The sequence below is a fragment of the Dipteris shenzhenensis genome, chromosome 22, assembly GCF_047967505.1.
Source record: "Dipteris shenzhenensis isolate YYH24624 ecotype China chromosome 22, Dip_SZ_1.0, whole genome shotgun sequence".
Classification (NCBI taxonomy): Eukaryota; Viridiplantae; Streptophyta; class Polypodiopsida; order Gleicheniales; family Dipteridaceae; genus Dipteris; species Dipteris shenzhenensis.
In genome coordinates, this window is record NC_141617.1 from 29925938 (window position 1) to 29945000 (window position 19063).

At 49.6% G+C, this 19063-nt stretch overlaps 2 protein-coding genes across 2 annotated transcripts in view; both read right to left on the reverse strand.

The window, feature by feature from the left end:
- Positions 1–6380, reverse strand: part of LOC147887972 (phosphoglycolate phosphatase) — a 60225-nt gene extending 53845 nt beyond the window's left edge. Inside the window, exons 1-3 of the mRNA XM_087393265.1 lie at positions 6322–6380; positions 6144–6243; positions 5979–6053 (exon numbers count right to left, since the gene is read on the reverse strand). Of these exons, the coding sequence (XP_087249391.1) occupies positions 5979–6053; positions 6144–6243; positions 6322–6380 (234 nt within the window). The remainder of the gene's footprint in view (positions 1–5978; positions 6054–6143; positions 6244–6321) is intronic.
- LOC147887970 (pentatricopeptide repeat-containing protein At1g06140, mitochondrial-like) overlaps positions 1–19063 on the reverse strand; it is a 197711-nt gene that overhangs the window by 151733 nt on the left and 26915 nt on the right. The window lies entirely within an intron of this gene.

Sequence of the window (19063 nt, forward strand, 5' to 3'; positions counted from 1 at the left end):
CTAGACTCACTATGGTGCCCTCAGCATACAAGGCTGTGTCATCTGCAAACTCCAAGTCAAGGAGCTCCTCCTCCTGTCTGATTGGGAGCCTCAACCCTGTGAGACCAACCACCTGTGATCTCAAACAGTAGCCCAGAGCCTCCGCTACAAACAAGAAGAGGAAGGGAGCTAGTGGGCAGCCCTGGTGAATTGAGCGAGAGAGAGGAAAGGCCTCGCCTGTGTGACCTCCGATAATCATCTGACTAGAGCTCCGAGTGTATAGTGCTGAAACTCCTCTGACCCATCTGTTGAGAAACCCAATCTCCTCATAGTGCCCTCCAAGAAAGACCACTCCACCCTGTCATAGGCCTTCTCAAAGTCCAAGAGAAGGATGGCCAGTGGCTGTGACTCCTCCCTGGACCAATCCATTGCCTCCCAGAACGTGAAGATGTTGTCCAAGATGCTGCGCTCCTGGGCAAGCGCTCCTGGGCAAACCCAGTCTGTGTGTCATGGAGGATGTCGGTAAGATGAGGCCGTAACCACAAACTCAAGACCTTGGCGAGGATCTTGTATGCAGTATCAAGCAGAGTGATTGGCCTTCACTGTCGAATATCTGACCTATCTCATGCTTTCGGGATCAAACAGATCCACCCCCTGCACAAGGACTGAGGGAGAAGGCCTGTGTCGAAAATCTCCTGGCAAGCTATATGGAAGGGGGTAGAGATAATCTCCCAGAAGTTCTGGAAGAAGGCCGGAGTCAAACCATGCTCCCATAGAAGCTTCTAGGTTGGGAGAGCCTTGAGGGCTTGCCGGAGCTCCTCATCTATGAAGGGCTCCTCAAGTCTGCTACATAAGTCCTGCGAGAATACTGTCGGAACATGATCCCAAACTAGCTCTCGGGACACAAGCCCAGCTAGGGTCATCCTCTCTGTCTGAAAGAGCTGGCTATAAAATTCGGTGGTCATGTCAAGAATCTCCTGCGGGTCAGTGTGCATGATGCCCTGTAAGTCCCGAAGACGCTGTAGCTGTGTGCTAATCGATCGAGGCCCAATGGTATGAAAGAGCTGCTCCATCACCCTGTTCCCTTGCTGTACCCATTGGGCCCGAGAGCAATGGTAGGAGAACTCAGCCTGCCGCAGCTCTGTGTCCTGAAGCTCGAGATGAGCGCTCTCCAATCTGTCACTAAGCCACTGAGAAACTGAGTCCTGCCCCCTGAGCCTCTTGATGGAGGCAAGGTCTCTCCTCAAAGCCCGCTCTCCTCGCTCTTGAAGGGTCCTCCTCCGCATAAGGGCGTGAGCCTACAGGTCCACACTGCTCCTCTGAATCGCATCGACCACCCACACAGCCTAGCCCTCACTCGCTGCCATCTGTGAGTGCTCCCAGATCTCTGCCATAACCTATTGGATCTCCTCGTCCTGCAAAAGGTCCTCTGGAATGTGGACCCCCTTCTGGGGGAGACCTCAGTGTGGTTGATACAAGTGAAGTACCATTGGAGAGCGGTCGGACATCGTGGTACCTGCCAAAATCTCGATAGAACTGCCTCTTTGTAATGCCTAGTCCCCAACATAGAAGTGGTCTAATCTCTCGAGCAATCCATCGTGTTTCCTTTGTCCAAAGTAGAAGAGAAGGCTGCTAGGAGTCCTGCTGAACTCTGGCTCTCTCCACGGGTCTCTCCCACTGATCATGAAAATGAACTGCTCCCAGGTGCTACGCTTTGCTGCTGGCATCTCTAAGAACGAGGTGCCACCCTGCTTGTCTTCCCTAAACTCCAGGTTGTTGAAGTCCCCCCCAACAATCCAGGAATCAACATCTGGAAGACACTCTGATAGCCTCCTCCAAAAGGCCAAGCGGTGCTGTCTACATGCTGCGGCATACACCTTCAGGATTCCAATCCTGGACTCTCCTGTCCGAACTCCCATGCAAACTGCCCATCCTAGAATGAGCTTGCCCTCATCATAGACCTCTGAAGCCAAAGTCTGTGACACTAAGATGCAAACCCCTCCGCTCCGTCCTACTGCAGGAGACTACTCCCCTGGATCTCTCCCTGGGAGAAGGTGATGGCGTCGTCTGATGTTTGCTGCTGAAAACATGTGCTCCTGAATCATAAGGATGTCCACTGCCCGCCCTACCGCTACCCTCTGCAACTCTTGTCGGAGCAACAGGTACTGCTGCTGACTATGAACACGGTCGTGGAGCCCGTGTATGTTCCAGCTCACTATGGTCCAGCTCATGAGGAGGGGGGAGTTGGGAACAAGGCTCTCCTATGAGTGGGTGCCTGTCCTAGAAAGACTGCCTTGTGTGATTTTGCCGAGGGTTTGGAGGGCGAGTAGTCAGTGTCTGTGTGGCATCGTACTAGGGTGGATACCGGCTCAATACCAATCTTCCGTGCCCACTTCATCATGGAGGCTTCCACCCCGAGCAACTCGACGCACGTCTATCGGCTCCTTGCACGTGAAGCTCAGTTGAAAGTTCACCTCCGCACCATGGGTGTACCAAAGATCTAGTCCATGTGGTCCCATCACTCGTCCATCATGAGCATAATCTGATTCACCTCCGCACCATGGGCGTACCAAAGATCTAGTCCAGGGACCACTTCTCTAACCCTGTGAAGGCAAATGGAAATCTCTAAACGGGGTGTGTCTGAGATCCCACTACACTGATCGAACCTTCGTTTCAGGCTAAAGGACCATGAGCGTGACCTCCAATGGTAAAGGGTAAGAGTCAAGAATCCCTAGATAGTTCCAGGGTCCTAACCTCCAGAAGTCCCGTGGTAAGGGACACCCAGGCTGGAAGTTGGGAGTTGCTGGCCAGAAAGACGAGCCTCATCCCTCAGGATCCCTCTCTGAGCGGACCTGCTGTTGCGATGAGGAAGCAGAACGGGGCATCGTCATTCCCTTGCCTGATGGCAGGGGTGTTGAGGCAGAAGAGGCTGCTACTGAAGCAGAGAGGGGGGCAACGGGAGAGTGAGAGGTAGGGATGCGGGGGACAGAGGACGGGGGGCAAGTAATGAGGGTTACCATAGAAGGGGGGGCTGAGGGGGGGGGAGGGGGTGGGGGGAACCCTGAGGAGGGAGGGGGAAGTGAAGAGGAGAAGGGGGAGGGGTTTGGGGGAGGGATTTGGGGGAGTGTTAGGAGGAGGGAAAAGAGCGACCACAAAACTCCCTATTGATCAGGCTCGCCGGGGCTCTGGATCGACTCCTTCATGGCCCTCGTTGGGCTAGCGTCTGCGGCTTACGCCATTTGTCACAATCTGGAGCTCCTAGGGCTCTCTGCTGCTACAAGGGTGGGTGCGGAGGCTGAACTTCCGAAGTTGGAAAATCGACTGGATGGACAATGGCCTCTACTGCTGGGGGAGGTGACTCCTGTTGTTCCTCTTTCGAGGCCTCTCCGTCAACCCTGTCCCTCTCCCTGCAGTTGGCCCTCTGTTTGCGGCGTTTGCATGCCTACTTGCTTGGTTTCTTTTTCTTTTTCACCTGTGTCCAGTTCATTTCTGAGGGAGTAACCCATGGGTCTGGGACTCCTACTGCTCTTGCCTGAGAGGACGCTGAACTCGGGCCTGAACTCGGGCCTATTGAATCTGCCTACTTTGTGGAGGAGGGAGGGGAGTCGCACGAGGGTCGCCACAAGGACAATCTCTGGCGAGGTGACCCATCTATCTGCAACGAAGATACTGGCCTGGTAGCCCGGAGATCTCCACCCTCTGGTGAAGTGTGCCCCGTTTCAAGATCTCGAGAAGGATCAGCTCTAGGAGGGATTCCGTGCTCTCCACCACCACTCTGATCCTGGGGACTCCATCACCTGCTCGGACGGAGGCAGCTGTCTCTCGCGGGGACTCGAGCACTGTGCCATATGCCCGACCAATGGAAGGGAGGATGGCTCAATACTCCTTAGGGAGCCCTGGGAAGCGAAGTGTAACCGAAAACCGTGGAACATGGTGTGTCGTATCCATGTCCTCCATTGTGAACCCATGATACCAAGGAAAGAGGTAGACAAGGTGCGGGCCAAGGAGAATGGGGCGGTGTCAGGGGAGCTCAACTGGATGAGGAAAACACTTCGTCCATAGATGGTGACCTCCTGGATGTGGTCGCCCTCTAATGTCAAGCTCGCCTGGATCCACTCTCGCACTTGTCTCCGTGTAGGCGTGAGGCCCACAATTGTGCCCACAAGCACCTTGTCCTGGAGGGACTGGGCTGCCTGCTGTACCTATTGCTTCTCAGCTGGGGAAGGAAGAACCTTAACAACTGTGGGAGTCGAGGATGCTACCATAGAGCCCCTCTGGCCAGACCAAAGTTCACCACCAAGATTTTCTTTCACCGTAGCAAACATGAGTGCTCCCATTACAGGGAGGCAAATGAAAAAAGGACAAAGCGAAGAGGCGGAGGAGGGAGAAGGAGAGGGAAGGGGAGAAAGAAGGGAGGAAGGGGAGGAGGAGGAAGGAATGAAGAAAAGGAAGGAGGCGGGAGAGACGGGAGAGAGAAGAAGGTGGGAGGAGGCGGAATGGCGGGGGGGGATGCGCCAGCGGGAGGGCAGAAGGGCAGGAAGAGATGTGAGGCGGGAAGGAGGGGAGGCGAGGAGGCGGAAGGAGGGGGGGCTGAGCGGGAAAGGCAATGGGTGGGGGAGCGGAGGTGGAGCAAGGGAGAAAGCAGGGCGAGGGGCGGAGGTGGAGCAAGGGAGATGGCAGAGGTGGAGAGGGAGGAGGAGCGGGAGAGGCAAGGCGGGGTGGGGGTCGGAGGTAGGTGGAGGTGGAGCGAGGGGAGGCAGAGTGGGACAGGCGGAACGGAGGTGGAGCAGGGGGAGGCAGAGAGGGCGGAGGGTAAGGGCAGATGGTAGGGGCGAGGGCGGAGCTGGAGCAAGGGGAGGCAGAGCAGGGGGACGGAGGTACTAGCAGCTCCTCCATCCTTGCTCGATGCCCGCCAATCCTATCACTTTCTAATGTTATTGTTAATAATCAAACATCAATAAACACATAAACATGGCATCACACCATTGTATGGTCATATAAGCACGCACAATACATATTAGTATTTACAATGGAATCACCCATGATACTAAATGGCAATATAAATATATATGTCTAGCTAGGCATCCCTAACTAAACACACAAAGTATAGATAGAACCCTTACCATGTTTGGTGGGCTTCTACCTAATACTTTGCTTACATGTAGTCACTCATTGACTACATGTAGTCACTCACTGACTACTAGCAACAAGTAGGGTGAAAAATAAATATATGTAAGAGTCCCTCTTGCTTAGGGTGGTGCAACTGACCTCAATCCTATTTGATTATAAGAGTGGATCAAATGAGGAAAAGCTCGGAAATATTGTTCTGGAAACCATTGTGCATCATCCTTTAAATGATTTTTAAACTTCAATAGATAAGAGTTATAGGTATTTCCTCCACATGTAGCCCTAGGACTTTTGATGTTATTGGTAACTCACGGTTGACTGCCCACATATGCTCTAATCATGTCCAATATTGTGCTATTAGTAGGCTCAGCCTACCCATTGGCTTGTTGAAAAGTAGAAGTGAAGTCTAGTTTGGTTCCAAAGTTCTCAAATAAAGCTTTCCAAAAAGCGCTACTAAACTTGGAATCTCGATTAGAAATAATAATCCTAGGTAGTCCATGATGCACAAAGATGTGTTTTATGAACAAATGTGTTGCTTGTTGTGTAGTCAAGGTTATCTTGCATGGATAAATATTCTTGTTTATTGAATTGATCAACAATGGTCCAAATCATGTCATTTTGATCACTAGTAAGTGTAAATCCGACAATAAAGTCCATTGAAATTTGTTCCCAAGATTGTGGAAAGTGTTGTTCCATTATGACTCAAAGAAAAATAACAAATTCCCTCAATAAAATATATACTTATCTCGCTCGTGATTTTTGTCCAAAAATCTCCCAGAGCAGTGCGATCTATCCAATAAAGATATATTTTATACTTAAAAAAATAAATGAAATTTACAGCATTAGAGCTTGGCTTTCAGAGCATGACATACCATGGCAACAGACTCGAAAGTGTGGCTATAAAGCTCTAAAACATCAATGATAGTCCGTTGGACGTCAAACAAAATCTAAACACAAAAGAGACATAATTTAAAAACCGTAAAATTACAATTCCTCCAAACATGGTGAATAATGCAAGCACAAATAATATACCAAACATGCAGTTGAGCCTCATTCAACTGGCCCCGGTCACCAAATAGAGCTTGTTTCCATTTGGAAGGAACTGTCAAACTCGCACTTTTGCACCACACCCGAATCCTGCGCCCCCAAAGGAGATGAAAGTGATCCCCAAGCGCAACCCTGCACATAGAACAAGTCGCACTTCCATTAGCCTACCCGGTCTTTGCACCCTCCACAACAGAAAATTCAAGCGGTTCATAGACGTGGAGATCCATATGCGCGATAAATGATGGGCCCAAATGTCCATTGAGTCTAAGGGATCCCATTTCTTCCAAGCAGCTCTTGTACGCAGAGGAGTAAACAACACTTGAGCATCCATGAACTGACGAGGCTGAAGCTTTGATAAAGGTTTCCCTGAAGCAGAAACCCAATCTGTGAAATCCGTACGCTGAAGCATTAAAGGGCTGGCTGGCTAAACATCCCTCAGCCTAGATAAAGTAGAAGAAACAGAATCCTGCTCCCCTGCAGTCAAAGTGAACTCCCTCTCTACACCGCCAAGAATGCCTTTGCGAACACCAAAGCTTACTCCAGGAAGTAATCCCTTTGTGATTGAGGGATTTCCACAGGCGGGGTTTCAACTGAATGGGCACAACATGATTGCAAAAGGGAGCCCCCGACAGCAAGCAATTTAGCCTAAGCGATCCATCACCTCGAGTGCCCTGCCATCTGGACCCTTCACATTTTTTCTTCCACAAAGCTACCGATTTGTGAAGAATCTCAGACTGAGGAAGTCTAATCAAGAAAGGCAAAATGATTAATTCTTGCCAACTTGCAATACCATGTGAAATACCAAGCGCCCCTGCCTGTTCAATCCAGAACCTAGCTATGATAGCCCACGGCTGCGGGCCGGCACTTTGTGGAGTATCCAGTCGAGACGTTGCTTCATAGTAATCCCGACACCCATGGGAAAGCCAAGATACTGGAAGATAGCGCAAAATGGAATGTGATGGAACTCATACAAAGCAAGCCAATCTGGTGTGCTCTTTTTGGGCTTTGAGATGTCGGGCTACTTCAAGATCTGTTCCCAATCCTCCTCAAGTCAAGTACTTCACAATCCACTCCCCCAAATAGCAATATCAAGGCTCTAATACCACTATTACGAAAGGGAAATTCAAGCAATACCAAATAATAGCATCAATTTATAGAGACAGAGAAGAAGACAAGAGCCAAGCATTGGGTACAATCTCGGCCCCCCCCGCCCCCCCCGGTGTGTGGCTCTTGCTTCCACACCTAGAGTATTTATAAATATTGCATTATGCTTAGAGCCATGAATACAAAAGATGCTTATTGTGTTCTTGATCCTCCTTTTCCATAATTTCCTCTCATCCATCCTTTCCCATCCTTTTCCTTTCATCCATAATTTCCTCTCATCCATCCTTTCCCATACTTTTCCTTTCATTCATCCTTTTCCATACTTTTCCTCTCATTCTCCCTTCTCCATACTTTCCAAAAATAAAGTGGATAATGCTCAAAAGGTATGGTAGGTCTTTTAAGTGCTCAAAAGGTATGGTAGGCAAAAGTGGATATGTGCTCAAAAGGTATGGTAGGCATTTTAAGTCCTCTACCATTTTATAAAATCATTTGAGCACTATTACAACAATGAGGCATATAGCCTTGCATACAAAACTCTCGGAGAGCTCCTTTTCTCCCATTCATCCACGTCTTCACTTGTACTAGAGTAATCAATAACATTAGAAGTTGCAATTGAATGCATCACACATCAATCAATTCTAATATTACTGTTAATAGTCAAACATCAATAAGCACATGAACATGGCATCACACCATCGTATGGTCATATAAGCACAGGCCATCCACATTAGTTCTTACAATGGAACCACCCATGATACTAAATGGCAATATAAAACATGCATGTCTAGCTAGGCGTTCCCAACTAAACACACAAAGTATAGATAGAAACCTCGCCACGTCTCGTGCACTTCTACCTAATACTTTGTTTACATGTAGTCACTCACTGACTACCAATAATCCTAGCAAGTAGGGTGACAAATAAATATGCATAACAGTAACCTTCATCGATGACTACAACTAGATGACATGGATCTACATGCTATCAGACTAGGATTATAAACTAGGCAAAGGTGGAGCTTGAGAAATGCTTGAAATTGAAAATTTGTCAAATGAATAGAGGTAGAGAGTTTACATCAAAAGAGCTCGATACCTACTACAGATGAACTAGGATGAAACTTCAATTTATGATTGGCTACCGTGGTATCCCAACAAAATAGGGGAGCAGAGTGAAAGAACCACATCATTGCTAGTATTTCTACAAGTTGTTCATCAAATGCGATTTCTATATCATTCATGTTTTTAGTTTTGGATCTAATCCTGATGTATACCCATTTGTTGTGGGTTGGCAATAGGCGTTCACATCCCATGAAGCTATCATTGTCAAATTTGGTGTATATGTTGCGCCGATTGCTTTTCCTTTGGACCCCACATGAAATTTTAATCTTGATTCTAGTGGTTTCACAAGATGATTACTCAATTCTAGTGGTCTCAAATGAGGATTTCTTACTTTGGGTTCACGCTTGGCTACATTGTACAACTTTTTTTTGTAGTTCACTTCTATATGACTAGGTTTTGAGTAGTGTGGTTGCAAATAAACGTGGGGACATTCATAAACATAATGGCCATCATTTTGCAAGCTCGACAGACGGCCCCTGCATTTGGAACATCATGCTTTCTTTTATCCATTATATTGTGTACCTTTTTTAGAATGTTCACAATCAACCACTAGCAATTTAAACCTTTTGTCTACGATCTAATGGAAATTTTTGTGCACGTCTTTAACCTCAGTTCAAGAGTTATCATATGATATGTCTAGTGAGGATGTTGAATTATGGGGTTCACTATAGTGAGAGGTGACAATGTAAGCACCAAGGTAGGAGCCCCTCCCTAACTGGGTTGCTCACCCTATCTGTCATCAAACTAAAGTGTTGTTTTTTAGCCACTACACTAGCAATGGTTTTGGTGGATTCTCTCTCCTTACAAACATTTGGATCCGCCTCTTCAGCCCCCATATGAATAGTTTAGGCATAACTATGGCTACTGTGAGCGTTGTCCTTCCATTACTCTAGGGGAACAGCTCTTGAACTTTGTGAAAATAACCTTCCACACTCTCAGGTGTTCCTTTCGTTAGAGTATCCCATCTTGAGGACATTCACTGAATAGTTATTGCTATTTTAAATTTAGCTTTGAATTATTCTTTGAAGCTTTTCCAGTCATCTATTAATCTTGATTGCAATCAAACATACCAAGTCAATACCTAATCCTTAAACGTCCATGCTAAATACACAATTCATTCTATATCCTCAACAATTTCTATCACAGTGCATATGTATTCAAACTCTTTTAAGTGCAAATGAGGGTCTTCTCCAATAATGGTGGCATCACAAGTGTGAGAACAATAGGCACTCATGATACATGCATCACAAGTGAAACCAGACGTGATGGAGGTGGTGCTCATGTTCCATTGGGTGCTACACTCAAACCTACCATTAACAAGAAACGTAGGTGTTGTAAGAGGAGATTATGGTTGTATTGAGGTTATCAAGGTTGGATCTACCAAAATTTTGCCCATCGTCCTTTTCTATTCTATCGTTTTGATTATCCAACATTGGCCAAGCTTATGTGTGGTTGGAGAAGAGGTATTTGGCTCTCTATATTTTCAATACTTTGGATAATTTTCTTCTCGAAAGGTTCTATTGGGTCAAGTCCTTGAAAGGAATGTTCCCTCAATTCAAAAGATGTACCATCAATTGATCTAAACTCACATCTTTTAAAAATCAAGAACCTACTCTCTATTGTTGGCTTCAAATTTTGTGCTGGGTTCAAGGGTCTACCTCTATGTTGCTCATCTTCGCCTTAGCCTGTGATTCCTTCCACCAAAGCCTCAAAAGGCATTTGGGATGGGTCTAGGTGGACTGATGAGAGAAAAATATATGATTTGGACTCTTCAACTATTGCCTTCTATCGAGAATAAATTGTCATTAAAAGCTCACTGTGCCTACACAAATTCTCAATTCTTCTAAAGATAAAGGGATGAGCCACCAAAATCAAGATATTCTTGCTCCCGGCAGATGCATTAGATGTTGGAAAACTTTCAACTAAATTGCTCTTCAAATTTGGATCAAACCCAAGATAAAAAAAGAAATTGCCCAGCCTCATGCATTCACCTAGCCTCGGCACTCTTCAACATTGAGTGAAGCAATGTGTTGAGTAAAACTCACAAGAGTAAGAAGATTTTGTATCAACTCTATCGACATGTAATCCCTACAACATTATTGGCTTCCAAGCCTATACTACCTAACATTTGAGCCCTTCTTTTTGTATATGTACACACACACACACACACACACACACACACAACATTATTGGCTTCCAAGCCTATACTACCTAACATTTGAGCCCTTCTTTTTGTATATGTATAGACACGTACGTGTTTGTGTATGTATAGTTTGACAAAGCTGAATGCAAATCCAATTATATTCTTTAGTAAGTGGATCCGAGCATTGCTAGGTGTACAAATAGAAGGATGAGAGAACATTTGAGTCTCTCTTCTACTTCACTCTGTCCTAACCCAGCTGTAGATTTGAGTTCCTCTATGAAATATGACATCTGTCAATATCATGCTCCTCCTCTACATCATGTGTGTGTTGATCTACTACCAAATCCTACTTATCTAGATGCTCACCTACACATAAGTAATTTTTCCAAATGCACATAGGCAATTCCATGTACAACATTTGACATGTTCTTATATAAAAATGAGGCCAAAAGAATAGGGCATTTATATCAAAAGAATATTGATCATACAAAATTGACTCAAGGTCATTGCTTCAGTGGCTCCATCTTGATCCTCAATTTAACCGTTTTGTGATGGATTGAGTCCAGATGAACTTGCAGAGGTGCATGAGTGCTCTCCTTTTCCTAGATGTACATTCACCTATTAAGAGGTGCACCTTTTGGAGGAGATCGTCATTGACTCATGTAATGCAATGCACATGTTGTTGACAGAAAATCTTACAGAATTCAAACTTTTGTGATGAATGAATGAATACTATTGCCTACTATTCACATACTTTTGTCCTTCCGAATCATTGATGATGTATTGTCTGTCGTATTAAGTGATCTTAAAGATGAATGAGTAGTGACTTTTGTCTGCATTAGTAACAAAGAAGATCATGCTTGTTTCCAATCAATCAAGGTCAATGGTTTCACATTTACCATTCCGGAATCAGTCCGAGCACATCAAGCTAGTTTTAACCTTGCACGATTCTTGAGCCTTAACAAGGAGGCTGACCAGAAGAGAAGGAAGCAGTCCAATCAAGAATGAAGGTCAAAACCAACAAGCCAATGTAGTAGTAACTAAGGAGCATTTCTTCTCCGAGTGTTGCTGAGATAAGATATGCAGACGTTGGTGTACTGGTTTATATGTCTGACATTTAGAGATGGTTTGAGGAGTGAGAGGGACCAGTAACCTTTGTGAAGGTGAAGGACAACAATGTTTGCTCACACTGTTTTGGAAACAAGTTAATCCCTTGCATGAGGGAAGGGAGAGGGAGATATCTTTGAGAGTACCCCAAGGATCAGACTTGGATGGATGCAAGGACACTAAAGATGGCACTACAAATTTACACAAGGGAGCTGTGGGTGCCTTCATGAGGTACTTGGCTTGTTTTCAAAGCAAGCACACATATGGGTGGATTCATTGGTACTTGTATTCTTTATGCATACATTCATCCTTTGGTAGCATGCTATGGGCAAAGTCTTTGCTTTATGTTTCTCAGGTGTTGAGAGACTGCGGGGGGGGGGGGGGGCGGGGGGGGAGGGGGGTTTGAAATCCTTCTTGGTAGGCAGGGGGGGAAGTCTTTTTGCTTCTTCAAAGCTAGGCTGCATGTAATTGGAAGGAGACCAAGAATCGTGAACTTGTTGAAGCCTTCATGGTGGAGACGAAGACATCTATAGGTCAAAAGAGTACATGGTTACTCATTTGAGAGTGCGTGTCCTCCCTCTGTCCACCAGGCCACCATCCCCCAGGTGTAATCTCTGTGTAGACTTTGCATACGTGTCATGATCCTAAGGGCTCTCATCCAGATCCTTGCTGCCCTATGACAGCTCCATAGGCAGTGCGGGATAGTCTCTAGGACACCATCTGAGCACCAATGGCACTGCCCCTCCACTCGCATCTGCTCCAACCATGGGCCCATGGGCAAGCCTCCGTGGGCTGCCAGCTAGAAGAAGTACCACAACCGCGTCCAAAACCTGGTGCGAACATCTCAGGGCACTCTCTGGGTCACCTAGTGTCTCTCCCTCGAGGGAATTCACCTCAATGAGAGTCCATTTGAAGTCTCTTGCCAATCCGTGTGGTGTAGGAAAAGAAAGGAACCTCATCTATCATCTTGGCTAGGCCGCCCCTGGAGGGCTAGAACCACTCCCCCGGGTCCCACTGAACCTCCCTCAGGGGTCTACTATCCCATAGCCAAAGGCGCCATCTAGAGGCATCCTACTCTGAGATACTGGGAGAATCGATGCACCACTCCTTCCCCAAGCGTCCTACCACTCTGGTCATCTGCTAGTGTATCCCATCAAGACTCTCATCCATCTCAGGGTCACTCCCAGTGAGGGGCTAAAGTAGGCCTCCAAGTCCTACACGGAAGAAGCCGGGGTGAATGCTGCCGTGCTGCATCAAAATCCTCAAGGGAACACTAGTATGGGAAAACCGCCCCAAACATCTGCTGTCTCTCCAAATGTGAAGTCCTTTCCACCAAGACTCAAGAATGGCTAAGTCGATCTCGTCCATCTGCTGCCTTACCCCTCTCAGATGCGCTAGGGTGTCCAACCTCACCCCTGCCTCCATAGGTAGTCTGCTCCAGCGACGAAAAGACCCTGATGGACCACTGTCCCACTGTGCCCAGCCAATGTGAGTCCGCTGCCCAAGCATGCGTCCTCATGATCTCTGACCTCTGGGTACCACATAAGGGGCTGGCGCTCAAACTCCTATCTGCATCTGGGCGGAGCATGGATAAGACCCCCTGCTAGTCTTTGCCAAACCCTGTGAAGACTCCTCGTAAGGGGGGAGCCCTTCCCCGTAAGGGGGGCCTCTGAGAAGATCCATCTATGTGAAGGCTACCACTGTCCCCCAGTGCGTGGGATGTTCCTCAGAAGCCCTCTCCGTAAGAGGAGCTTCCAAGGCTCGGCACCTGGGGTGAGGCCACGAACCACCAACTTGCCCAGAAGGGCCCTGCTCTGCATCTCCAGATCAATGATACCCAAGCCTCCCAGTGCCTGCGGCAAAGGAAGTGTTCCTCATGCCGTTGTGTTCCTCATGCCGTTTGAACCTGCCCAAAGGAAGTTTCGTACAACCGTCGGAGCTGCCCAATGCATCCTCTGTGAAAGCACCAACAAGAGGCAATATACCAGGCAGTGGCAAGGACCTGGTTTGCCACTAAGGCCCGACCTACGAGGGAGAGTTTGGCCGAGCTCCAATAGAGAAGCTTGCACCGAACACTCTCAAGCACTGGGGCAACCTGCCGCTCTGCTGTGATGTCAATACCCGCCTGTGTCTCCTCAAAGCTCGTGAAGAAGCCTATGGATTTCGTCCAGTTGATCCGTGCCCCCGAGGCCTCACAATAGATAGCCAAGGCGCCTCTGACTCTCTCTAGACTCGCTGTGGTGCCCTCAACATACAAGGTTGTGTCATCTACAAACTCCAAGTCAAGGAGCTCCTCCTCCTGCCTGATTGGGAGCCTCAACCCTATGAGACCCGCCACCTGTGATCTCAAATAGTAGCCTAGGGCCTCTGCTACAAACAAGAACAGGAAGGGAGCTAGTGGGCAGCCCTAGTGGACCGAGCGAGAGAGAGGAAAGGCCTCACCTATGTGTCCTCCAATAATCATTTGACTAGAGCTCCCTTGCGTATAGCACTGAAACTCCTCCGACCCATCTGTCTGAGAACCCCAATCTCCTCATAGTACCCTCCAGGAAAGACCACTCCACCCTGTCGTAGGCCTTCTCAAAGTCCAAGAGAAGGATGGCCAGTGGCTGTGACTCCTCCCTTGACCAATCCACTGCCTCCCAGAACGTGAAGATGTTGTCCAAGATGCTACGGTCTTGGACAAACCCAGTTTGTGTCATGGATGATGTCGGTAAGATGAGGCCGTAACCGCAAACTCAAGACCTTGGTGAGGATCTTGTATGCAGTATCAAGCAGAGTGATCGGCCTCCACTGTCGGATATCTGACCTATCTCTCCCTTTCGAGATCAAACAGATCCACCCCCTGCGCAAGGACTAAGGGAGAAGGCCTGTATCAAAAATCTCCTGGCAAGCTAAACGGAAAGGGGTGGAGATAATCTCCCAGAAGTTCCGGAAGAAGGCCGTAGTCAAGCCATCCTCCCCCGGGCACTTCTGAGTCGGGAGAACCTTGAGGGCTTCCCAGAGCTCCTCATCTATGAAAGGCTCCTCAAGTCTACTGCATAAGTCCCTTGAGACTACTGTCGAAACTTGATCCCAAACTAGCTCTTGAGCCACAAGACCAGCTGGGGTCATCCTCTTTGTCTGAAAGAGTTGTCTATAAATTCGGTGGTCATGTCAACAATCTCCTGCAGGTCAGTGTGCATGATGCCCTACAAGTCCCGAAGATGATGTAGCTGTGTGCCGGTCGATCGGGGCCCAGTGGTCTAAAAGAACTGCTTCATCATCCTGTCCCCCTATTGTACCCATCGAGCCCGGGAGGAATGGTAGAACTCAGCCTGTTGTAGCTTTGTGTCCTGAAGCTCGAGACGAGCGGTCTCCAATCTGTCACTAAGCAACAAAGACACTAGGTCCTGCTCCCTGAGTCTCTTGATGGAGGCGAGGTCTCTCCTCAAAGCCCACTTGCACTCCTAAAGGGTCCTCCTCTGCCTAAGGATGTGAGCCTACAGCTCCACACTACTCCTTTGAATCGCATTGGCAACCCACGTAGCCCAGCCCTCACTCGGTGCCATCTCTAAGTGCTCCCAGATCTCTGCCATAACCTGCTGAATCTCCTCGTCCTGCAAGAGGTCCTTTGGAATGCGGACCCCCTTCTTAGGGGAGACCTCGGTGGGACTGACCTAAGAGACCTCGGCCGGACTGACCCAAGTGAAGTAGCACTGGGGAGTGGTCGAACATCGTGGTACCTACCAGAATCCCGATAGCAGCGCCTCTGTGTAATGCCCAGTCCCCAGCATAGAAGCGGTCTAATCTCTCGAGCAATCCATCGTGTCTCCTCTGTTCAAAGGAGAAGGCTGCCATGAGTCCTGCTGTCTCTCCATGGGTCTTTGCCACTAATCATGAAAATGAACTGCTCCCAGGTACTACGCTCTGCTGCTGGCATCTCAGAGAACGAGGCGCCGCCTTGCTTGTCTTCCCCAAACTCCAGGTTGTTAAAGTCCCCTCTAACAATCCAAGAGTCAACATCCGGAAGACACTTTGACAGCCTCCTCCAAAAGGTCGGGCGATGTTGTCTACACGCTGGGGCATACACGTTCAGGATTCCAATCCTGGACTCTCCCGTCCGAACTCCCATCCAAACTGCTTGTCCTGGAGAGCTCGCCTTGATTGTCGATCTCTAAAGCCAGGTTTTATGAGACTGAGATGCACCCCTCCGCTCCGTCCTACTGCGGAGACCACTCCTCTAGACATCTCCCTAGAAGAAGGTGATGGCATCGTCTCATGTCTGCTACTGAAAACATGTGCTCATGAATCATAAGGATGTCCACTACCCGCCCTACCACTGCCCTCTGCGACTCCTACCGGAGCATCAGGTACTATGCCTTGCTACGAATACGATTGTGGAGTCCGTGTACGTTTCAACTCACTATGGTCCAACTCATAAGGACGGGGGAATCGGGAACAAGGCTCTCCTATGGGTGGATGCCTGTCCTAGAAAGACTATCTTGTGTGATTTTGTAGGGGGTTTGGAGAGCGAGTAGTCAACTGGTCAGGAGGACCGAGCCTCCTCCCTCAGAATCCCTCTATAAGCGGACCTGCTGCTGCGATGAGGAAGCAGAAGGGGTCGTCGTCATTCCCTTGCCTAATGGCAGGGGTGTCAAGGCGGAAGAAGCTACTATTGAAGTGGAGAGGGCGGCGGCAAAAGAGGGAGAGGTAGGGACGTGGGGGAAAGAGGGCGAGGAGCGGGTGGTGAAAATGACCATAGAAGGGGGGATTGAGGGGAGGGGAGGGGAGGGGGCGAGGGAAACCCTTGAGCGGGAGGGGGAGGGGGGGGGAGGTGGAGAGGGAGGGGAAGGGAAAAGGGGGACCTCAGCCCCCCCTGTTGATCAAGCTCGCCAGGGCTCTGGATCGGCTCCTCCACGGCCCTCGTCGGGCTAGCATCTGCGGCTTTTGCCATCGCTGCGTTTGGAGCTCCTGGGGCTCTCTGCTACTGCAAGGGTGAGTGCGGAGGCTGAACTTCCGAAGCTAGAGGATCGACTAAATGGGTAGAGACCCCTGTTGCCAGGGGAGGCTCCTGCTGTTCCTCTTTCGAGGCCTCTCGATCAACCCTATCCCTCTCCCTGCGGTTGGCACTCTGTCTGTGGCGTTTACGGGCCTGCTTGCTTGGTTTCTTTTTCTTTTTTCCTGTGTCCAGTTCCCTTCTGAGGGGGTAACCCATGGGGTCTCATACTCCCACTGCTCCTGCCTGAGAGGGCGCTGAACTTGGGCCTGCTGACTCCGCCTACTTTGTGGAGGAGGGAGGGGAGGCACACGAGGGAGGCCACGGGAGCAATCTGTAGCAAGGTGACCCATCTGTTTGCATCGAAGACACTAGCCTGGTAACCCGGAGATCTCCACCCTCTAGCAAAGTGTGCCCCCTTTCAAGGTCTCAAGAAGAATCAACTCTGGGAGGGACTCCGAGCTCTCCACCACCAGTCTGATCCTGTGGACTCCATCATCTGCTAGGACGTAGGCGGTTGTCTTTGGCGGTGACTCAAGCATTGTGCCAAATGCCTGACCAATGGAAGGGAGGATGGCTCGATACTCCTTGGGGAGCCCTGGGAAGTGGAGTGTAACCAGAAACCGTGGAACATGGTGTCGTATCCATGTCCTCCACTGTGAACCCATGATACCTCTCTCCACTGTGAACCCATGATACCAAGGAAAGAGGTAGACAAGGTGCAGGCCAAGGAGTATGGGGCTCTGCTCCACAAGTGTCGAGGCGGTGTTAGGGGAGGTCAGCTGGATGAGGAAAATGCCTCGTCCGTAGATGGTGACCTCTTGGATGTGGTCGCCCTCTAATGTCAAGCTCGCCTGGATCCACTCTCACACCTGTCTCCGTGTAGGTGTGAGACCCACAATTCTGCCCACAAGCGCCTTGTCTTGGAGGGACTTAACTGCCTGCTGTACCTGTTGCTTGTCAGCTAGGGAAAGAAGAAACTTGACGGCTGTGGGAGTCAAGGGTGCTGCCATAGAGCCCCTCTGGCCAAACCAAAGGTCACCACCAAGATTTTCTTTCACCGTAACAAACACGAATGCTCCGGCTGCAGGGAGGCAAATGAGAAAAGGAAAAGAAAGAAGGACGGCGAGGCAGAAAGGCGGAGGACAGAGAAGAGGAAGCAAGGGGGAGGAGGAAGGAATGAAGAAGAGGAAGGAGGGCGGGAGAAGAGGAGAAGAAGAAGGTGGGGGGAGGCAGAATGGCGAGGGGGGGGACGCTGGCGGGAGGGCAGAAGGGCGGGAGGAGGTGCGGGGCGGCAAGGAGTGGAATGGGAGGCAAGGAGGCGGAAGAAAGAGGGGTGGAGCGAGGGAGAAGGCAGGGCGGGGGGCGGAGCAAGGGGAGGCGGTGCAGGGGAGAAGGCAGGGCGGGGGAGAAGGCAGGGCGGGGGAGCAGCAAAGGGAGGAAGCCAGCACGGGGCGGAGCGGGAGAAGGCAGGGCAGGGGGCGGAGGTGGAGCGGGGAAGGCAGGACAGAGCGGAGAGGGAGGAGGGGCGAGGTGGAGCGAGGGCGAGGTCGAGGCCGAGGCAGGGAGGAAGGGCAACAAGGAGGAGGGGGCAGCGGGCAGAGCAAACAGGAGCCGTGGGCAGCCTACAGGCCGCTGCGGGCAGCTACACTTTTGTCCTTTCCTTTTGTTCAGGTGGAGGACTTGGCCACTGATATTGCCAGAAAAAAGACGGATTGAAACAAACCTTGAAAGCGCGGTGCTTGGCATATTCTTAGATTCTGACAGGATCGACTCAAATACTGTTTGTGCCAAGATTACTCAAGAACACTGGCAGGCTCATGATTGAGGATGGTGCTGCCATCGACATTTGGTACTACCTGGATTGTACCTATGTACCTGGATGGTTTGCTTACACGGGATTGGACTTGGAGGAGAAGAAGCTGCAGGTTGAAAGACCTGTCATCGGGGACGTCTCCGACTTGTTCTAGGGTGCTTCTCCATGGCGCTAATGGAGCATCTGCATCGATGTGTGGGTATCAGCCCATGTTGGGTTGGTGAGACGGGGTGCTGGGGTTATCTTGGGTCACCTCCCCAAATGTGAGCCCCAAATGAGGACACGGGGAGTGTACCAACAGGGATTTAGAGATGCTAAGCCGACAGGGAAAGGGACTGCCGAGGGGACAGAACTGAAGGTGTATGCAGGGCTGCCATGTGAGCGGCATAGACAGCATGGAGAGTTGTAAGAATACTGCGACTGAGTCAACACCAGCATGAAGCAGAGGATACACTGCAAGGACAGCATGGCTGGGCTGTCAGGGCCTTGTCAGATGGCTGGAGCAGGTCTGGAGGCAGCAGATATCTGCACAGGAGAAATGGGCAGCAGAATGGTCCATTTTGGGGCTGTCAGACAGGTGGAGGCAGGCCAGAAAAGTGCAGCAGACATGTGCAGCATGGAGCCCTGCCAGTTGCAGCAGGTCGTA